The sequence below is a fragment of the Mesocricetus auratus genome, unplaced genomic scaffold, assembly GCF_017639785.1.
Source record: "Mesocricetus auratus isolate SY011 unplaced genomic scaffold, BCM_Maur_2.0 Super-Scaffold_100010, whole genome shotgun sequence".
NCBI classification, from domain to species: Eukaryota; Metazoa; Chordata; class Mammalia; order Rodentia; family Cricetidae; genus Mesocricetus; species Mesocricetus auratus.
In genome coordinates this window covers 81239593-81262065 of record NW_024429194.1, presented here as the reverse complement: position 1 = coordinate 81262065, position 22473 = coordinate 81239593, and the positions used below count along the sequence as shown (strand labels likewise).

Below are 22473 nucleotides of genomic sequence, written 5' to 3'. Positions count from 1 at the left end.
TGGGCTCTGAGAGGTGGGGCTTATGCTGTCCTCAGTGTCCCTCTGCCAGTGACAGAGCTCAAAGTATCCCCACTCTAGAAACAACAGTAGGCATCCGAGATGACTGCTGCCACAGTCATGCAGGGGACACACAGGAGCCTCCTTGGAAGAGGATTCAGAAATTCACAAACACTACAAGGCAGATGCCAGGCACCATGCTGGGGCCGTGAGTAAGAGACCAAAACCTCTGTCCTGGAGAACTTTCTAAGATGCCCACAGGGAGGAAGTAGTGTGCGGGCAGCTCCTCCCACTCTCCACGCCCTGACCACGCCTGAAGTGCACCAATTCCCCGGCCTCAGGACTCTCCACAAAGTGTTCCACTAACATGTCTCTCTTTATAGTCTGAGCTGCACCTCTAAGTTACCCTTCACAGGCTCACCAATCAGAAAACCGCCCCTGCCCACTTCCTCATCCCACCCCCCACCAATCAGAAAACCGCCCCGCCCACTTCCTCACCCCGCCCCATGCTTCTCCACCTCTAGCTCTCCAGCACGCCTCTGGCACACAGTGGGCACTCCACACAGAATCTTCACAGACTCGTACACACTCCCGCCTCTCAAATCCTCCTAGAGCATGAAATTGCCATAAAGTGCGAACAATCAAAGCCGCCCCTTTGGCCCTTTAATGATTCAATAAACTCAGGGGCGAAGTCGATTATGAAAATGCTAATAAATTCCTCTACTCAACTTCCACACCACTGACCGCATCACTGCCAAGCATCCGGCACAAACTGGAGTAGAGTAGAATGCAAATAATTATACAGACATTTGGTGTTTGCTGGGCCAGGGATCCTCTGTGAAGCCCTGCCCACTACAGTCCACCACAGTGCAGATGCAGACAGTGAGGCAGTCGCTGTCACTTTACCAGAGAAATAGGATTATGGGAATGCCTGGAACATGGCTGGCTCGAAGCACCTGCTGCCAGATATCCACCTGCCTGGGGACATTTGGTTGTGGTGATAAGAGGGTGATGGTGGTGGCCAGGCACAATGGCTGGATGGGCAATTTGTTCTTTCTTCTAATTTCTCGACACACACCAAAATCGGGCGTCTGTAAGGGCCACGAGGTGAAACTTTCTGTTTTGTTTGTTTGTTTTTGTTTTGACAGTCATGGTTATTTCTGTGATGCTGAATCACCCAATGGAGTCCTCTGAGCACACCCCCTTGTCCATCGCGTGCCTGAACCTGGCATGTGAGGAGCTACCAAGTGCAGCTGGAAGGTTGTGGGGGTGGGCGCTGTATCACAGCCAGTCTCTGCAGGACCTCCTGGACGCAGTGACTCTGAGGTTGGCTCCTGGCTTCCTGGCATGACCAGCCCCAGCGGCACTGATGAACTCCCCTCTGGTACTCAGTAGATCCAAAACTACACGGAGCAGGAGTGGTTTTTCTTCAAGCAAGGTGATGCTCCGTCTTCTGCATGAAGCAGTTGGGTGTGGAATGTTTTCTGGAGGCCAGGGGCAGCTTGGCTGGGGAGGGACAGGAGCACGAAGAGGGGCCTGTGCTGTCACCCAGCACCTGTCCCCTTGCTGACTGCTTTGTCCTCTAGCCTGGCCACTGGTCACATTGCAAGTTTAACTTGTATCCTTCCTCCTAAGTGCCGGGAGGTCGAAGTGTCTTATCCTGGAGTCAGTGTGGTGGGATTCCGGTGATGATGAGGAACGCTGGAGTCACCTGCATGGGCCCACTGGCCTCTGTAACCATGGGACCAGCTTTCCTGTGAGTGCAACGTGCATAGGAACTACCTCAGGCCTGGCTCACAGGTGGACTCCTGGGCCTGCTCACAGTGGGACTCTAGCCTTGGGTGGGCTCTCCTGCCCTGACCCCGCCTCTTGCAAAGTACTAACTGCACTGGTGCTCCTGGAAGCAGAAGGAGCCTGTGATAGACCAGGCCCAGTGTGGAGCCGGGACCCAGGATACAGAACTCCCCCGCAGGAAGGGCTCAAGTCCCACATGTCTGCTCAATGGCCACAAGACAGAAGATCATACACGTGTGTGAGAAGAGACATTGAGGCTCACTCAGCATGACAAACGGTTGGAGTAGGATGACACATTTCACTCTTTCCATACACTTGAGGTCTTACTGAGGACATGAGTACAATCCTACATCCCAAGAGTCCAGTAACCGTGGCTGGGGGTGATATCTGCTGATTTCCTTTCCAAGGAAGGTGCTGGCTTCCTTAATTACACTTCAGTAATCTCTTTTTAATTACTTGCCTCCTCTGTGTCCCCAGAGGGAAGGGATGGTTAGTGTTCCAGTAATGAGCTTAAGTGATACTTTACCAGCCCCATCACTTCTGACCTTTTCTTCCCTCCTGGTGAAGAGCCTGGGATTAAACTGTAGCAGGCTCGGTGACAAAAGCCTCAGTTTCCCTCCAACCCTCCAATCACAAGGAGTGGGGAGTCTCTGGTCATTTCTTTGTGTCCCAGAGCAAGACACCTACACTATGAAAAGCACTCAAGAGCTGGGGGTGGCCTCTGGGGGTGGCCTCTGTCCCCACTTCTTGCTCCAACTGGTAAGTAAACAGGACCAAGGAACACCCACACGGTGCACAGGGGCCTTGTGGTCCTTTGAGCCTGTGGTCCCTGGCTCAGCTTGACATCCTGGTAAAGGACAGTCTTCTGGTTCACCCAGGCTTAGGTGTGCACCTCTCTTCAGGTGTCTTCAGAACCCTGGGGGTGTGCAGGGGGTGGGGTGCAGCTACCTCTCTGCTGCATCTTCCTGGACCAGTCTCACTGTGTCCAGTTAATGTGCAGAGGGTGACAGTGGCCCTCTGTGGCCTGGGCTCTTCCAGAGCCCCACTGCTGAACAGTTAGTATCACTCCATGGACCGTTCTTCCAGAACCCTCATGGGGTGTTGGGCATCCTAAATACCTGTCTGCATACTACAGAGAAGCACAGCTCTCACCCGTCATCCTAGAAGCTCCTTTTTGCAACAGATGGAGACATCATGGATGGAGACACCACAGAAAGCCAGAACTGATCAAAATGCAGAGAACAGATGACCACAGGGTACCCAGTCCCACCTGATATATCTACAACACAATCCTACTCCTGAGCTTTGGGGAACATTGTAGAAGGAGAGCTAAAAACTGTTAGAGTCAGAGAACCAGAAGTCTGCTGGGAGACTGCAGCCCTGATATCCCGAAACACAATTGCTTAAATAAGACCTGAACAATGACACCAGTGGACATGCCACTGTGGATGGGGGCATCTCACAAGGCTCCACCCCTAGATGAAGAGGTACCGGCAATTAATGACCACTAAGAGATGGAAAACCAGACTTCTCCAAGACAAGCCCCCTGAAAGGTTATCCAACCTCAAGTGGTCAGCTCTAAACATAAACAAGCAACACCAAATGGCCCCCAAAGGGAGTGGCACTATTAGGAGATGTGGCCTTGTTGGAGGAAGTGTGTCACTGTGGGGGCGGGCTTTGAGGTCTCTTTTGCTCAAGCTTTCCTCAGTGTGACTTTCAGTTGACTTCCTGTTTCCTGCAAGATGTGGCACTCTCAGCTCTAGACCACGTCTGCCTGCACGTGGCCATGCTCCCCGTCATGACGACAATGGACTGAACCTCTGAATCTGTAAGCTGCCACCTCAATGAAATGTTTTCTTTGTAAGAGTTGCCGTGGTCATGGTGTCTCTTCACAGCAAGACACACCCTAAGACAGGGCTCAACAGGCTCTTGCTCTCTGTATACATGTGTATATACAACAATAATTAAAGAAGGGGTCACAAATTTCCGAGGAGTGGGGAAGATAGGGGAAGAGTTTGAGTGGGGAGATGAAAGATGGAAATAATGTAAACACAGTTTGATGATATCCTCAAAAATTTTTTAAATCAACAAAACAACAAAAAAGTGGGCAGGTACAGCAACCCCCCTGTGACATCAGCCCTCGGGAGGCAGTCACCAGGAGCAGGTACAGCAACCCCCCTGTGACATCAGCCCTCGGGAGGCAGTCATCAGGAGAAGCTGGCTAGCTAGACTGCTGGTCATCAGGAGACCCAGTCACAGGAAATAAAGCAGAGTGACACCGAGGAAGACAGCTGGTACCTCCAGCCCCCACATGCATGCACACACGTGTACATATGGCCACAAATGCAAGCATACATGTTGAAATTTTTAAATCTGTGTGGACATAGATTTACAAAGGAAATAGAGAATAAATCTCATGGGCAAAGGTTAAAAGAAATCTAAATGATTAAGAGTAAGAGGGTCAATGGGAAGTTTCCAAGGATTGGCATTCTTCTACCTGATGTCTGGAAGCTCTGTAGGTGACATGGCACCATTTCATATAAGTGGAAAAAGCCAAGGCACCTAATTACATCCTTAGTGTCATTTCTACTCTGCATAGCCTTCAAATGCATTAAAAGCAGAACAAGCCATCTTCAAAAGTGGTGTAGAGGCATCGGCTTGGAAACTGCCTTCCTTGTGGGGAGGAGAGGCAGGGTCATGACTTGGTTGAAGCTGTCTGTCCACCTCTCTCACCTGGTTAACAGTGAGGAAACATACAGGAAGCACCCAGAGACAAGCCAGAGCTCACTGCACTCTTATAGTGACAAGTCACTGTCACTATGGGGGGGTCATATAACTGCTGCCTTTTCCAAAATCTGTACAACAAGCAATATATTTCTTATAAGATGACAAAAAGCATAATCACAGTGTAGAGTAATGACCACCAGATGTGAAGATCAAAATTCTGCCACAGACCAGGAGAAGGTCTTCACAGCTTGCGGGTGACACAGGGTGGGAATCCCTGCGGCCTGATTGGTCAACACCAAGGCAGAGGCTAATGTGGCTGAAAACACAGAGGGCCGGTGGGGCCATGAGACATCAGGAAGCCTAGCGTGCACTGCATAACCACATAAGAGACTGCAGACAGCATCAGAACCAATAGGCATTTCACATGGAGTAACAATATGTGTGCCCCCGTGCATGATTGCACATGCATGTTTACAGGCATGCATCACATGTGTGTATTTGTGTGTGTGTATGTATGTATGTATATATGTATGTATGTATGCATGTATGTATGTGTGTTGCAGGGGACAGGCACAAAGGCTGGTGCTTTGTCTATCATGGAGGAAACACAAGATAGCCTATATGCTCCCAGCAGGATGGTGGGAACACACACACACACACACACACACACACACAAGAACACTAGTGTGCTCTTGACAGAGAATATTTCCATTTAATATGGAGATTATTTTCATAACAGCTTGTGTGAGTGAACTAAAGTCAATGTACTGGCTTCAGTGAAAACTGGGCATACTGGCTCTCATGACTGTAATACCAAGACTGAGAGGTTGAGGCAGGAGGATTTCCACAAGTGGGAGACCAGAAGCCAGGTCTCCTGGGTTCATACATCAGCCTGCACTCACTCACTGGGGACATCACCAGAATTTCTGAGCCAGAGCCTTTGCCTATGAAATTGACATATTAATAGGTGGTGCCTATCCAGGAGGTTCCTGCCATCTGCTCTGGGCATCTCCTCTTTAGGGATTTATCTGTGATACAAGACAAAGGACAATGGACATGGGCATTCAACACATGGTCACACATAGGCAGGCAACTAGAAAGGACATCAAGAAAGGAGCAGAGCAGCCAGCTCAGAAAAAAATTAGCCCCATCTAGGGTGAGCTCTCTATGGTTTATCTACTGCACCCTTATGCCATCAAGGCAGGGGTCACGCCCTCAGCAGAGTGCTGTGTGGAATGCAGTCTACTCACTCAACTAGGCTGGAACTGTTGTCAGTGACACTGGCCCACTTCTGCAGCCACAAGGAACAAGCTGGCAGTAAGTGACAGTACATCCAGTGTCATTTTCCGGGGATGACAGAGAAGAACCCCGTGGGCAGCCATTTCCATCGCCTCTTCATGACGTCCTCCCTGGCTTCCCAGGGGACGTTCTACCTTCCACCTGTATGTCTGTCAAGGCCCACCACACCCCCTAGTTCACCTCTGCCTGCATCTCTGCTGGTGCAGCCCTCAGTCTGGCCACAGCGGGCCTCGCTTCTCTGGACACCAGATCATCTTCTGTGATCTAAGAGCCTTTGGGCTGGCAAAGACCACCAGACAAAAGCAGGCTCCAGGCTTCTTTGACAGAAGAAGACACTTCCCCCACAAAGTGGAGGCTACACGTTCCCTTCTAGCACTCCACATACTTTCCCAGTTTCTTTCAGCGGAGCCGCAGGACCGCCGCCTTACCTCCTCCATGAAGGAGCTGAAGTTCTCCAGGAAGTATTTCCAGTGTATGTGGGGTGTTAGGTGAATCCTTAATTTCCTCAGAAAATAATGATACTGGTTATCTGTTAGCTTCAGACAGAAACTCTTCAGGACATCTCCAAAGTCCATAGCCTTCACGAACCCCGTGTCCTCTTTATCCAGTGCAGAAAATGCCTAAAACAAGTACACACAAGAAAAGCTGGCAATGCACCTGGCAAATGAATGTCCTGCCCCATGCTTGGGGGGCTGCGCTCCTGTCACAAGCCGAACCGTGCAGTGGTCCCAACACACTGCAGGTCGGGCCGTGTGGTAACAGTGACACACCACGGGTCGAGACGTGCAGTCATCAGCTGAGAAGGTGAAAAAACATGCTATAAACAATACACATTTTTCCCATCTGTCAAAACAAGATCATTCGTTCTTACTGCACTGGGAAGTTTGTACCAAGTGGTGGGCTTAAGATGCTGCCTTCAAAAGTAAAAATTTAGCGTACCTGCAACCTCCAGCCCAGTTCTCCTGAGCCTGCTTTTCTTGATCCGTGCTCCTCAGGCACAACTCAGGGCCAGGGGGTTGGGGGTGGGAGGTGGTATATGTAAGCAAAACACTACACAGCTTTTCAGCATCGAGGCAGCGGGGCACAGCGGGGACACAGAGGGGGCAAGCAGGGCACGGCAGAGGGCATATGGGGCACAGTGGGGCAGTCCCTGACCTTGGGTCCTGGGCTGCTCAGCTAAACCCTCTCTCATCTTCTGCACATTCTCCATAAAGGAGACTTAGCTGAGGGTGGCTGAGAGTGAGTCTTTGGCTGGAAAGTACAGGCATGAGGGAACCAGGTGCACAGCGATCTGAAGAAGATCCATTTGTGCTGTGAGGATGCTAGAAGCCACGTGGTGTGGGGAGATGACACCGTGACATTCTGGGGACACCCGAAAAGCTATGTGGGCCCAGCTCCCTCCAGACACAGGGCCTGTGTGTAAACTCAGTCTGCTAGCCACAGCTCAGGTGTAGGAGCTGGGCAGGAAAGGGCTTTGAAATCTATACATTGCAAGGGTACAGGGCTGCTCTACTGTCTGGAAACGAGACAGGGGTGTGGCATCTGCAGTGGCACTTAGGGACGTATTCACATGCCCTGTCCCCTGTTGGCCATTCTGAACCAGCCTCACCCCTCCTACCCTGCCCTCAGCCCCCCTCCACCTCACAGCTTGCCTCCTGAACTCTGCTATAGAACTCCATGCCACACAAAGAACACTTTCCAGAAGTCACCACTGTGGTTCCCCCTCCTCCCTGAGGCCCATTATCCCCAACTTCAGAAACATTCTGAGAGATGTCAAGCTTGCCAAGCCATTTGAGGCCCAAAGAGGAACAAAGCACCCTGGCCTGGAACATGGAGTTCTGTTTCGGTGTGGTGCTTCCAAAAATCTGAGAAAAAAAGGGCCACTATGCAGAAACTGGGAGCCTTGGCTGTCTCAAAACTGACAAGCCTGGGGGCCCCTGGCCTCCTACAGCTCACATGGATGCCGCCTTGCAAAGCTGCCTTCCCCTTTGCTTCTGGTTCGTGACCACCGGGGATGCTAAATCCTCATGGGTCACTTGCATGAGCACACTGAGAGTTCGTGAGGGATGTGAGCCACTGCTAGCCAGCCTCTCTGCCCTTTACAGCAAACTATACTTGTGTGGATGAATGCGGGCATGTGTGTGCCAAAGCAGAGGCCGAGCATAGGCCAAGGTGTTGGCCTCATCTCGCCCCTTGTATGAGGTTGGGTCTCAGTCTTCTCTGCCTGGCCCTGTGGCCTCAGCTTGTCCCTGGACTCTCTCACTTCTCTGCCTGGCCCTGTGGCCTCAGCTTGTCCCTGGACTCTCTCACTTCTCTGCCTGGCCCTGTGGCCTCAGCTTGTCCCTGGACTCTCTCACTTCTCTGCCTGGCCCTGTGGCCTCAGCTTGTCCCTGGACTCTCTCACTTCTCTGCCTGGCCCTGTGGCCTCAGCTTGCCTGCTGTTTGCCGAATCCACCTAAATGTGCCGAGCAAAGTCAGGGTGATATTTTACAGAGTGACAGGGGAGGCACAGCTGCTCCGATCAGCAACCTCATCTGGATCAAGCAGATTCTCAGGAGTCTAGGGAGAGGTGGATCTGGCCAGGGCTTTGAGCCCCTGGGAAGAATGGAGGGGAGTTTACACGATGGGGCTCTTTGCAACCTACCATACCTTTAACAAAGCAGACTGGGAGGAGTCCACCACCACCTGCATGTTCTTCACCACCTCCTCGGGGTTCAGCATAGAAAAGTTGATTGGTGTCGGTGTGCCTTCTTCCTTTTCTTTTGGCTGAGCTTTGCTTGTCTTGCTGGTCTCAAGTGCTCTCAACAAGTCGAGGGGATTGATGCTATTATTATGCACACTGATGCCCAAGCTTCCCCCACAAAAGAAAAGAATAGATTCATTGAAAAACAAAAGTTGCTTATTCATTCAACAAACAGTTGCAGAATACAGGGGTAGTGTGGGGAAGAAAATGATTTGAAGAGGAGGGTGCTCTCCCTGCTGGCACATGCCCCCTTGTGCTGTGCACACATGAATGCCACCACAAAGAAGAACAAGGTGAGGGTCATGAGATGCAAGGCTGAGGGCTGCCCCAGAGGTAAGGCCATGGGCTACCCTGTCCCAAGACCTGATGGCTGGGTACTGGGGCTCAGACTTTCAAAGAGCAGGAGGCAGCAAGGGTTGCTGGGTAAAAGACGCTAGCCCACCTCTGGTGCATTCATGGAAGGGCAGTCTGATGAGGATAGCAGAACTAACTAGGCATCAGCCATCTGAGCTACAAGCTGGACAGGAGGCTCCTGTCATGGCGGTGCCTTACGGGGTGTGCAGGGAGGTGGGGGACTAGGAAGGGGAGAGCATCAGGGACAGTACAGGGTTGGGAGAACTGAGGCAGACACATTAAATTCTTTCCCAAGTCTGACTGAAATGAGGTTGTCAAGCCAAGAGCTCTCCAAGGGTATTGTGCAAAACCTATCTAGCTTAATATTTCCTCAATAAAAATTCCATCTCAGTATATGTCCCCACAAGGACATCCATGCAGCAATGACAGCCCCTTTGTGTCCTCAACTCAGACTGGGAAACAATTCCCTTTAAATTCTGAAAGAATAACTTGAGTAAGGTTGGAGAGTTTCCTACAAACACTCAGTGTGTTTATTAAAGACACTAGTGACTCAGAGCAATGTTTCATGCTTCATGCTCTCAGATGGGAAAGCACTTGCTGAATAACAGGGACTTGAATTTGATCCTATAACCCTGTTTTTGTGTTTTTGTTTTTTAAGGACAGGTGCAGAGGTGGAGGAGACATGTGGATGCCTGGGCTTGCTAGCATAGCCTACTTGGTGAGTTATAGGCCAGTTCCCAGTCTCAAAAAAAAAGAAAGAATAGGAAAGAGAGAGAGAGAGAGAGAGAGAGAGAGAGAGAGAGAGAGAGAGAGAGAGAGAGAGAGAGAGAGAGAGAGAGAGAGAGGGTGGGGGTGGGTAGACAACATTCATGTGTATGGACACACATGTTCCTGTGTACCTGCACACAAACAAAAGGTTGCTACGTCTATGTTAAGTTCTTGAGGCCCTTGAGTGCCTGGATTTCCTGTCAGCTGGATGAGAGCGAGCATCAGAGTAGGAAAGCTTGGAAGCTTGAGGGAGAGAAGTTTCTAGTGACTTGGGTGCTTTTGAAGAAGAGGCAAGAGCTCAGCTTTGCAAGTTGCAGCTGCAGAGCAGCCCAGTCTGCTTGCACTGGCATGGATCATGTGACAGGGACGCAAGAAGACAGACAATCAGTGCTGCTTCATGTGCAGGGAGGAGTTGCCAGCGCAGTATTAAAATGCAGCAATAAAGCAAATGCATATGCGAGCCTCCTTGCCAGGGCTTAGAAAAGTCTATTTTGGATCCAGGAAAGAATAATCTACATGTAATTACCAATAGCCAAGATGTTTATCATCAAGGGGTCTTTGAGGAGGAACAAGTGACTGAGTGATGGATCCTTATTAAGACTTCAATGCACAGTAAAGTTGATCACCCATTGAAAGGTGGAGCATAGAAGTTCTGAGGTCTTTTACACTGTTTATAAAAGTATCAACTACAATTTAACAAGACTCTCTCAGAAGCACTCAACTAATTATTTATCTTAATTATTTATCTGCATCTATTTTCCCATGATTTATTCATTGAGCATAACAATCCTTATTCAGCTGGAAATAGATTCAGCGAGAAGACTCTGAAAGGAGAGAACATGTGAGCAGTTTGAGATAGTATGGCCCTCCATTTCCAGGTATCGCACATACCATACAACGTATGCACACACTCCACACATACCACACAACTCACACATAACATAGCATACACACACAGATGATACAACACATACATACCATGAGCACACCACATATATGCATATATACACCACATACATGCACACACCATATATATACCATATATGCACGTTCTTGCACACACAGCCTCTCCTGCTAGCCCTCAGTCTGTGCGCATGCCTGTCTTTCCAGGTTTCAGGGCTACATTTCCCCTGTGACCTCTCATCTCTGCTGGGTCCAAGAAAAGCCATAGGTATCCAGTGTGTACAGTTTCTTCTTGTTGGACTGAGGGCCATGCTGCTGAGTCTGCTCACAGCCCAGCCTTTGAATTCCTTACTTCTATTCTCCCTTTGCTGGAGTCCTTCCTGAAGTAACTTCCCAGGAAAGGATAGATGTGGCCCAGTCTCAGTGCCTAGCATTCTGTGGGCTTCACCTTCAGGGATCCTGCCTGCTTCTATTTCTGGAGACCTGAGAATGGCCCTTCATGTTCTGGAAAGGTTAAAGAGTGTCCTTGTCAACGTACCAGAACTGCCTGGGTCATGGTTTTCATCTGAGAACCGCTTATCCCAGCTGAGCCGCCTGTTTTGTCTATGGAGAGAAGGCTAAAAGGCCTGAGGGTGGGCAGCCCAGGGCCACAGGCTCAGCCTCCATCACACTATAGCATTCAACCCTCTCACAACAAGTCCTCACCATAGCCTGCGGAGGAAGGATCACAGATGCCAACTGTTTCAAAGTACTTCATAGGTAAACCCAGAACAAAAGCAGAGACAAACGGTGTGAACAGCCTGCAGCCCTCGGCTTTGGTGGGTACTGACATACCAACCAGCTCAGCTCCTGTCCAGAGTCACTTCAAGGCCTATCCTACTGCTACCCATTTAGCATGCAGAATTCTCAGTAACAGTCATATACCACTCTAGAAGGCAGGAAAGGATACAGTCTGAAGAGAAAAGCAAGTACCCCCACCATACCATGGCGTGACCAGCAACAGGGAAGTTAAAACAGCCATGACTAGCATAAGCTATGAGGGAAAGGAGACCCAGGCAATAAGGGAGGGGCTGAGTAAACAGGGAGGGACACACAGGCTCACACAACAGGCAGGGGCCCTGCAGCAGAAGCAGGAGCAACTGTGGTGGCCTTGACTGCATTTCATAATAATGGCTGAGACTTCCAGAAGAAATGGGAAAAACCAAGCCACAGGTCCAGGAAGCTTGCTGAGCATCAAGTGAGGCAAACACAGACAAATCTATACACAGGCATGACAGATGCAAACTGACAGACTAACCCATACGCAGGTATATCAGATTCAAGCCATAGGACCCCAAAGACAGAGAAAGATAGTGAAAAGAGCCAAAGGGAAGGGAAAAGTGATCCTACATGGGGTAAAAGCAAGAAGCACATCAGACTCTTTGTCAGAAGTTACATGGGAGACGGGAGCAGGAACTAGAGCACTTGAGTGGTTAAAGACCTCAAGTTCTGTCTCCAGGGCAGCTGTCTCTCAGAAGGGAACCGGGGCTGGGATCTGGATATACTGGGGGGGCCTTGCTCAGGCAAGTCTACTGACTGATTCTACAGTCCTCCCACAGGGCCTAGCATCCCCAGGAATGGAGTTTCAGACACACAGATGTTTTTCAGCATTAACACATCTTTGTGCTGTGGGACACTTGCTGTACTGTTTGTCTCAAGTTCAAGTTCACCTGGGAGCCCCTAGGTCTAACCTGACAATGTTCTATTCTTCATTAAATCTGAGCATCTCAAGGAAAATTTTAGAGGTGCTGACATTGGGGACCCAAGGGAGACAATGCGCCAGGTCCTCCTATAGTATGGACCGTGACAGACTCACCTCTCTGGGGAACTTCCTTCTACTCTGCTCCCAGCATCCCCCAGTAACATAAGCACACTTCTGAAAGACACCACCAACATGAAGGACTGGTACAAATGTAACACTGAGGGGTGAGAGTGTGACCTGGCTGTGACACGTCACCCCATTGGTTTCCACTGTTGATTCTGCTGATCTGGATGGTGAGGTGGGTGTCCCCTTTCTCCCTCACCACTTCATGTGCGTCCCTCCCAAAGTCGTGCACTTGGCCAAAGAGGACAACTTTCCCGGGATGGGGGAGGACCAGTCTTCAGTCAAGGGTATAGAGTAGCTGTGCTCCCCTCAAGAACCTCCAAACAAGCTCTCAAGGTCCATCAGGTCAAACTCTAAGTGCAACACGGAGGACAGATTTCTCAGGCAAAGTAAATTGTTTCTAAGAGACTTTAAATTTTATGTATGCTTTTATCATATGTGCATACATGCATGTTCATGTGCCACAGTTTGCATGTAAAGGTCGGAGGGCAACTTGTGGGGATTCGTTCTTTCCTTCCAGAATCCAGAGCACTGAACTCCAAGGGTCAGGCTTGGCAGCAAGTGCTCTGACCCTCTGAAACTGACCCTCCACACCCATACCAAGAAAGCTTTGAAAAACAGTTTGTTAATTTCTGATAAATGAGATTAGATGTCCATGAACTAAGAACAGGATGCCTTTCTGTAAGACAAACCCAAGCACTGAATACTAGAAGACAATGGGAGCAGGAAGAGTGGGAAGTGAGAACCAGGGCGTGCTCCCAGAAAAGTAAGAGATACAGATTAATCGAGAAAGATCAAAACCCTTGGGGGATTCAGTCAGGGTGGCTCAGTGTTCAGCAACAGAAGCTTCAAAATGAACAAAGGAAAGGAAATCGTTAATGAGCTAAGACAAGAAAACTTCCAAAAATCACAGAACAAAAAATAGCATGCCTTAGGAGACAGAACACACCGAAGTGGGACATTTGTCACAGGGTGAGCTGGGGATTTATTAGTGGTAACAAGGAACCAGGACACTAAGCAAACAGGAAGAATAATCACATGCTGCTGGTGGACCACTCAGAGTCGGGCCTAGCAACCCTGAGTGTTTGTGTGAGGTATTGGAAACTGAGGGATGAGGACTGACCAGAGACAGTGTCAATAATGCTTACAGGTTAAAACACACACACACACACACACACACACACACACACACACACACACACACACACACTGAGATATAAGCTTGCCATTTAGAAAAGGACACATTCTGTTCCAAAGCCACCAGCTAAAAGTCTTGAGCTACTAACTGTAGGGGTGGGAAGGGTGGCAGGGGGCAGGGGCAGGGGCAAAAGGGTTGCTTTCCCCAAAACTAGGCCCTGGGAGAAGTTAAGCCCTTGTCAAACTAGTCTTTGCTTCTGGCTAAAACACAGAACAACAAAGCAACAAGTGGAGGTCACTTCAAGGTCAAAGGCTGCTTTAGTAGACAGAGAAGGAAAAAGAACAGCATACTAGCCCAGCAGAGAAGGGGACATATTGGGGGAAGGCAATGGGGAGAGGGAGGGAGGAAGAGAGGGAGGGAGGGAGGGAGGGAGGGAGGGAGGGAGGGAGGGAGGGAGGGAGGGTAAACAACCTTTTCAGAAGGGTGATGAGCTCCTCCTCCTTCAGGGGACAGCCACAATCTTGAAGCACCTTCTGCACCTTGCAGAGGGCTGCAGAGCCGGGCTTGGATTTTTCTAGCATGTTGAGTGCCTTGCTGATCTCTTCATAATGGTCCATGAGCTTCTCCCTGAAAGAGAAGCCACCTCAGACACCTAAAGCCAGGAGAAAAGCGACTCTTGATGCCCACTCTACTGTGACAATTTGATTGCTCAGCCAAGAGGTAATTTGGAAGGTGCTTTGCAGGCAATGTTTACAGGAAAAGGTGTCCCGAGAAGAGCTATCAGCCTGTGTTACTGTCGTTTTATTATTGCTGTCATTAGCAAAGCTGCCCTGGAGAAATGCCGACCCTGTGTTTGTATTAGAGTTGCTGGTTGTCAAAGGGACTGAGAATTTAACACAAGGATATGGCAGGTAAGAGAAATGGCTCTACCCTCAATAAATGCTTGTGTGCACCTACTATGTGACATGCGTTGCTGTGGGTGCTGGGCACACAGTGACCTCAGACAGGATCCTCAGAAGAACTAAGATCACAGAGGGGACAAGTCTAGAGATATGGAGAGGTCGTGTGCACAGCACAGTGGGCTAGCAGGAAAGAAAAAGATCGGGTGGAAGGGGCCACAAGCCCCATGGTGGCAATGGACTAAACACTAGAGTTGGTCTCGCAGGGATACTAGCTGGCCCGCACCAAGGTGACAGTGAACAAGGGCTGGGGACAGGCCCAGGGCCCTGTCAGTATTGTGAACAGAGAGCGTCCTGAGACACCTCACCTCTTCATTTCGTTACAATTTATAAATTATGTGCACATGTATGTCCAAACATGAGCATGTGTACCTGAGAGCACACTTCGGAGGCCAGAAGGCTGCCACATCCCTGGGGCTAGCGCTACAGGCAGCCATGCTTAACCTGATGCGGGCCCTGGGAGCAGAACTCAGGCCCCCTGGCAGAGCAGCAAGTACTCTGAACCACTGAGCTGTCTCTCAGCCCAGCTTTCTCTTCTGATGGCCTTTCCAGCTCTAGAAAGACAGCCACCACCTGCGTGTGACTCACAGGCAGGAGCCAGCGTCCCACAGTGTGCTTACACACAGGGCCTTCTCAGTGACCCTCGGCCCACTAGGTAGATGAGGACAGACAATATGGACTCTGGATAGTTTCTGCAGCCCATGCTCTGGTCTCTGTGATTCACTCTTGAGGAAGACTTCCCCGGCTTCAGTGGACTGGAGTAGCGTGGAGGGGGCTCCCTTGGTAGGGCATGTGCTGTGCCAGTGTGAGGACCCGAGTGTAACCCCCAGCATCCATGTTTGAGAGACAGGGGTGGTGAACTGGGGTGCAATCCCAGCACCGGGAAGGTGGGGATCAGCAGATCTCTGGGCCTCACCAGCTAGCCTAAGTGACAAGCTCCAGGTCACTGACAGGCCTTGTTACAAAGAACATGGAGAACGGCACCTGAGTTACCTGAGGTTGACCCATGGCCTCCACATGGCCAGCACACACATGCACACCTGCACATGCAATCTCCTGCCTCCTCTACCTAGTGTGGCCTGTGACAAACTGTCTAAATTCTGTCATCTTCACTCTTCCATGTCTCTGAAAATCTGTCTCCAAAGCCACTGAGAGAATGCTGACCTGGTTCCTGGCTGTCCCTCAGGGGACAGAATGGGTTATCTGTGCTAAACACTGAATCTGTTCTGGCTCTTGTCCACCATCTCCACTTGGTATTTGTGGGATGTCTCCTTGAGCAAGCCTGGAGACAAACCCCAGACCAAAGCTGTCCGAACGCAGGAGAGGCAGGCTGCAGTGAGGCCATCGCTTGGTCAGCAGGGACAGTGGCATTTGGCAGAAGCCACGTGGAGGTCCGGGCTCTTCACTTGTGAGCCTCCCCTCTTGCAAGGGGCTCATGACACTGGCATCTGGCCCAGGCGAGCATGCTGGGTGTCCCGAGGGGAACCAGCAGCGCCTGCCTTGGGTTGCTTACAGGGTCCTGTGGACTCAGGCCCGTGACACGGAGCCCCCGCGTGTCACCACAACAATGCTATCCCACTTAGTTCTTCAAAATGAGAGCGAATGGAAGTGGGGAGACTCTAGTTTTTGGAGATACATATTTTTAGAAAATTGAGGCATTCAGCATTTCTTGGACTGTCTTGTGAGCAGCAATTATTTCCCTTTCAGAGTAAACATGTGCACAGAGTAAATGAGGGCTTGGAGCAGAGATGAAAGAATGCTGCCAACCAGAGCTACTGTTGGCCCACACTGAGCAGCAGTGCTGTTCTGGGGTCTTGTCCTCTTCTGGCTCTGGCCAGTGACGCTGAGAAGGCCCCAGCCATGACCCTGCACGCATCGAGTCCTGTTCATGTCCCTCTCTGCCGGGTTTAGCTGCCCCCTCTCCGTGTGCATCCTAGAAAGGGCCGGTGCTGGGTGCCTGTTCATTGTGACTTTTCTGACTCTCATTCTTAAGAGCGGAATAAAGGCCTGGAGCATGACTATGGGACCAGAGAGGCCTCCATTCTGCCTTCAGTGTGCACCAGGGCACACCTAGCAGAATTAACTCCTTGTAGTGAAGACGAAAATCTGTTGCTCCATCTGATCTGAGTTCAGAAAGCCAGCTACTCTGACAGGCAGTCATTATTTAATGACTCCTGCAAGCCAGTTTGTGTGCAGGTGTGCATGGAGGCTGGGGGTGGTGGTGTTGGGAGTTGTTTTAGAAGCCACCACTTTGTTTTGAAATGGGGTCTTTCCCTGGCCTTCAACTCTTTAGGTTGAGATCAGCTGACCAGTGAGCCCCCAGGACCCCCTTTTTCCTCCACCTCGTCAGCACTGGCATTATTAGGAGGCACCACCATGCCTGGGCCAAGATGATTTTATTTTATTTTTTAGAAAATGTAGCTGATCAGGAGTTTGTCTTCTCTGGCAAGACGGTGCCACTGAGGCAGGAGGTCAAGCAAGTGTGTATGAGTTATCTGGTCCTGAGGATGAGAACACCCAGTCACACAGCTCATCCCTGCACTGTCACCAGCACAGAGGTGAGAAAACGCATGCGCTCAGAAGGGCTAAGGAGCCTCATTACTCACACATGGGGGGAGAGAGACGGGCGCGAAGACCCTCGTGGGTAATGAGGCCAGCCCTGTCTGCCGAAGATAAATCCCACTTTTCATCAGTTTGTGGCATATTTGATTTATGCCAACCTTGTGCAATTTTACACTGAATTTCACAAACTCGGTTCTCTACCAGCTTTTTCTGTGATGTGGTAACTTCAACACAATCCAGGGGCAAATTCCACCTGCTTGCCTCATAAACACACCCCGTTCCCACTCTGCTCTGCGCCTGTGGCTTCCTTGCTTCCTTTGGGAGTTATTCGGCAGTCCCTGCTCCACTCCCTTGGGTGCCATGCAGGGCATGGGGGGGGGATGAGAGCTGAGTCCCACTTTTTGAAAGCATGAGCCAGGGACAGCCATGGCCACAGGTAAAATCAAGAGGAGCCATAGCCCAGTTACACAGCCAGTGGCTCACCTTCATTTGGTATCTCCCTGTCCTTGCTCAGATGCAGGCGTCCTGATCTGTTCATGCAAACATTTCAAGCTCTCATGGCCTGTGGACCATCATCCCAGGGTTTGCAGCAATTGTGTCGATAGGCTGCCACTGGGTCATACTCCCCAAGGCCAGCATGCTGACTCAAGATGGGAAGGTGTTTCCTTTGCCGACATCACAGGAGCACTGTATGTCACCCAGTTAATTGCTCAACAACTCTGGGTTATCCTGGGGGAAAATCCTCAACGCAGAAGTGGAGGGTTAAACCACGGCCATTCATTCATCCATGCATTCATGTAAAGGTGCTTACATGGATCCTGTGAGGTATCATAGACATCCCGTGGTGCCTACATTCTGATGGGCCACAGCGGGGTGCAGGCACCATGCAGTGCACAACTAGGAAGGGCCAGTGTTCAAGGGAGGTGGGGGTCAATAAAATATAAAAACGCATGAGAGGTGTGGCTGGCTGGGGAAAGACATGTGGAAAGCTTCCTGTGCTGTGGCTCTTTGGCAGAACTGATTTCTAGGCTCTACAGTGGTGCATGGTGTTACAGCCTCACAGGAGTCCTGTCAGAGCCGCCTTAACTGTCTGGGTAAATGAGGACAAAATGCAGAAGTAGCCCCCCAATGCCGACGCACCCACCTTTCAGTCATCTGCTGCAGCTCCTGGATTTCTTCCTGGATCTGCTTAGGCTTTGTGAAGTGACCCAGGAAGTTGAAATAGTCTTCCTTGTAGGGCCGGTGGACCTTCGAGGAGTATCGGATGCCTAGTCTCTGCAGAAACTCTTGGTATGTGATGTAACCCCTTCCCTCGATGTCATAGCTTTAAAAAAACAAAACAAAACAAAACAAACGATGCTGTCATCAGTGGCATGCAAGTGGGCTGGCATTCAGGGGGCAGGACCACATCAGCAATTTGGAGGGAAGCTTTCTTCCTGGCTAGGCATAAGCAAGCCCAAGAGACTCATCATGAATCCAGTCTCAGCCCGTGCCTCTGATCCTCTCTGCACCTATACTTAACAGGACCCCTGGGCGACCCACAAGTACATTGACTTGGTCACCAGAGTGACTTGTGCTAAGAGAATGGACTCAAATCACACAGCTGCCATGTTTGTGGAAACACAGGGGCAAATCCAGAAAACTGAAACCCCCTCTGCACACATTTTTATTTCAGCACTTTCCGTGTAAATGGAGCTGTGCTAAGGGTTAGAAGAAAATTTTGCAGGAAGCATATTCTATATCTTGAAGCCTCAATAAATGAATACCACTTGATTCAAGGATGTTAAAAGCCCCCGTTTCCACTTTGAAGAGATGCCAATTACACACACCCAGTGAGAGCGCCTAGAAGGAAAACAAGATAAGAACTGTGCATTGTGCCTTTTAAGTCATTTTCTGTTATCAAGATTTTTCTGAATTATAATTCATTAAAAAGGGAATAATGGAAGTTTTATCTCCTGATGCTATTCACATAGAATAGAATTACTTCAATAAAAAATTTTAAGGCAAATTGACCATTTTCTTCTTCTTCTTGAGACATTTGTTTTTAACAGAAAGATCTCAGTCCACAGCTCACCACTACAAGTATGGGCTTTCCTAGATTAACTTAGGAGCTAAGGGGCAGGATCTTCCACTTAAGGCATGCAAGTCCAATTCCCCTGAGGGGACGCTGGATTTAGGAGGCATTGCTCTATTTGGTACCCTAAGAGACCCCCCACCCAGAATGGCCACACTATGCCCTGCCAATGAGCTGAGCTCTTTTTCTTCTCAGAGCTCACACTCCTCACAGGCAGACCAGTGGCTAGAAGAGAGCTGGCAGCTGCGGCAGGGGTGTGAGCTCTGTGTGAGCTCTGTGTGAGCTCTGTGCTCCAATATGCAGGGAGGCCAGAAGTCAACAGGCTATCATCCTGCCCCTAAGCTAGCAGGCCTGCCTGGATGCCCGTGGGAGATGTAGCCTTGCCTCTTAGGCTCCGGTTGCCCGGTGCTCTGTGGAACCTCCAGCTTCCCTTCAGCCAACAGACCTGTCTCTGACACGGGTGAGGAAGTCACCAGAGAGTGACTTATTTCCATAAGCCAAGGCAGTTCAGGGTACCCTGGGACCCCTAGAAAGACCCTGCCAACTCCCAGGAGCCATGGCAGCCCTTCAGGGTAGGGGCTCAGGATAGCTGCACTGTGGGCATGTTACCACTTATGAATATAGCCTACAAGCCTTTCCCAGGTATGTGTGATTGATGTGACCTTCATACCCTAAACCCAGAAAAAGCACAACCTGCCTTTACCCGTGTGTGTTGCTTTTAAAACAATGCACATGGGGATTGGAGAAACAGCTCAGTGATTAAGAACACTGGCTGTTCTTCCAGAGGGCTTGGGTTTGATTCTCAGCATCCATATGGTAGCTCAGAACCACCCATAACTCTACTTCTAGGAGATCTGATGTCCCCTTCTGGTCTCCTAGGGCACCAGGCACACATGTGGGACACATACACATACATGCAGGAAAACACTCATACATGTAAAATAAATAAATCTAAAAAATACTTAAGTAAAGCAAAGTACAGGCAGAGCACCTGCCTAGCCTCAGGGCTGCACCTAGTCTGACATCAGAGTGATATACCATGTGACTCAAGTAAGACACTTCCCAACAGTATTCCCAGGGTCCCCATCCCCACAAGAGGGCTGCCAACAGAGTGTCAACAACCGTCCTTCTCAAAGTCCACCCCAGAGGAAACCTGTCCATCCTGCCAGGTCTAAAGTCCCATGATCCCAGCCTCCCTTTGGGTCTTAGGGGCTAGCGAGGGACACTTAATGCTTACGGGGACATCCAGACAGGGTCTGCATTTGCTGTTGCTGACTGCAAGCCAAGGGTAGGCTCTATGAGGTGCTGGGTCCTGGTCACATCTCCTAGAGCGTGCAAGCTTCCCAAGGCACTGCTGTATCTTATCTATTGCTCTCAACTCTCAGGCTCAAAGCAGGCTTGCTGCTGCCATGTGACTCTCATGTGTGTGTGTGTGTGTGTGTGTGTGTGTGTGTGTGTGTGTGTGTGTGCACCAGATGGAGGCAATGTACTTCTAAGGCACAGATTTCCCCCACAGCCTGCTCTCTGCCGTGACACTTGGGCTGAATGAAAAGGCACTTCTTAATTACTTTATTAATGGAGATCACAAACAGGCACTTCTCATCACGGAGACATGGAAGAGCAGATTGCACGGTAGCAAAAAAAATATTGCTATGAATGTGGATAATCATAGAGCTAATTCTGCTTACATAACCTCACCCTTCATTATGCAATCCTCTGTGTAACATTAAAAAAAACACCAACTGCCTATAAAGGTTGATTTTTAAAATGGCTGTGCAACAGATGTGCCAAGGAAAACGTGTCCCGAGCAGAGGCCCCATAAAAGCATTTACACACAGCAGTGGCCATGAATTCATGATACAGGCAGGTGACTCTGCCCATTTGGTGTGCACTGTGATCAGTCACACATGGAACCTGAAAGCATGCACATCAATCACTCATTTGCTGAGAGTCAGTCCTTTGTGCTCTGTGGACACTGAACTCTTACATGTATTTCAGGAATTTTGAGTACCACTGACCAGAGGCAAAGGGGTCTGGTCAGGGCTACGGGACATGTCCTGCAGACGACCAGGCCATGTGGAGAGGAACCAGGAACCTTGTGCAGCTAGGATGGGAGGAATTCTCTATGGAGCCATCTTAGAGAGAGGTTTGATGGCTCAAACAGTCGCTCTTAGAATGAAAAGTGGCCAACTTCCCATGCTGGTGCCCAGCGGGCACCTTTAGTAAATGCTGACAGAACTGCAGTAGGTGAGGTGGCCTCGGATGTAGCCCACACCCTGTGCCAGGCCACTTCCTCTGCGCTCCTGGGTATAGTGCACTGGCTTTGCACAGAGCCATGGGGCACAGCGCCCTTCTGTGCCTGCTGGAGTTCTTCACTCTTCCAGCCTGTGGCAAGTTTCCCATGCTGAACCTTGCGGGTGACAGGTTTCTGCCCAGCCAGTCCTCTTTTCTAAGTTGCAGGCCATGCTCACTCTCCATCTTGAGGCTCACTCTGTTGAGACATCACCCAGTTGACATCTATGCAGGGTATCCGGGCTTCACTCTGCTGTCAGTGATGACAGGAGCAAACTCATCTGTTAATGGAGAACAGGAGTGACGGCCTACAGCCTGGCTTCTGTTTCAGAGTTCTTGGTTGGGTTTGAATGATGGCACACAGCATCATACTGTAAAGCATTCTTTTATATGAGTCCCAACACAGGACCCCATCAGGACCGAGCATAAACCAGCATTGGGTGTTTCTCAGCTTCCAGGTGGGCCTTCTGGCTGGTCTACACACCTGCTGGTCTCCACACCCGCTGCTGGTCTCCACACCCGCTGCTGGTCTCCACACCCGCTGCTGGTCTCTACACCCGCTGGTCTCCACACCTGCTGGTCTCCACACCCGCTGCTGGTCTCCACACCCGCTGCTGGTCTCCACACCCGCTACTGGTCTCCACACCCGCTGGTCTCCACACCCGCTGCTGGTCTCCACACCCGCTGCTGGTCTCCACACCCGCTGCTGGTCTCTACACCCGCTGCTGGTCTCTACACCTGCTGCTGGTCTCCACACCTGCTGCTGGTCTCCACACCTGCTGGTTTCCACAGAACTTCTGACTTGGCAGCTTTCCTACTGCTCCCTCTCCTCTACCATAACAGCACGTCCATCAAGCTTTCTTCAGTTCCTAAGAAGTTGCTTTTGGATTTAAGTCAGTTGAGTCCCACCTGATGGATGCCTCAGAATGCCAGTGTCACTCTAGGGGAGGCCCTGCCCTACCCCACCCCACCCTGTGGGCCCTGAGGTCTTAGGCTGTT

The 22473-nt window shown here is 50.3% G+C and overlaps 1 protein-coding gene across 7 annotated transcripts in view; it reads right to left on the bottom strand.

The window, feature by feature from the left end:
- Positions 1 to 22473, bottom strand: part of Efcab6 (EF-hand calcium binding domain 6) — a 185239-nt gene that overhangs the window by 21490 nt on the left and 141276 nt on the right. For all 7 annotated transcript variants that reach the window (XM_040754059.1, XM_040754061.1, XM_040754064.1 and 4 more), the window contains 4 exons: positions 18253 to 18432; positions 14059 to 14214; positions 8467 to 8668; positions 6246 to 6437 (listed from right to left, as the gene is read on the bottom strand). In XM_040754059.1, the coding sequence (XP_040609993.1) occupies positions 6246 to 6437; positions 8467 to 8668; positions 14059 to 14214; positions 18253 to 18432 (730 nt within the window). The remainder of the gene's footprint in view (positions 1 to 6245; positions 6438 to 8466; positions 8669 to 14058; positions 14215 to 18252; positions 18433 to 22473) is intronic.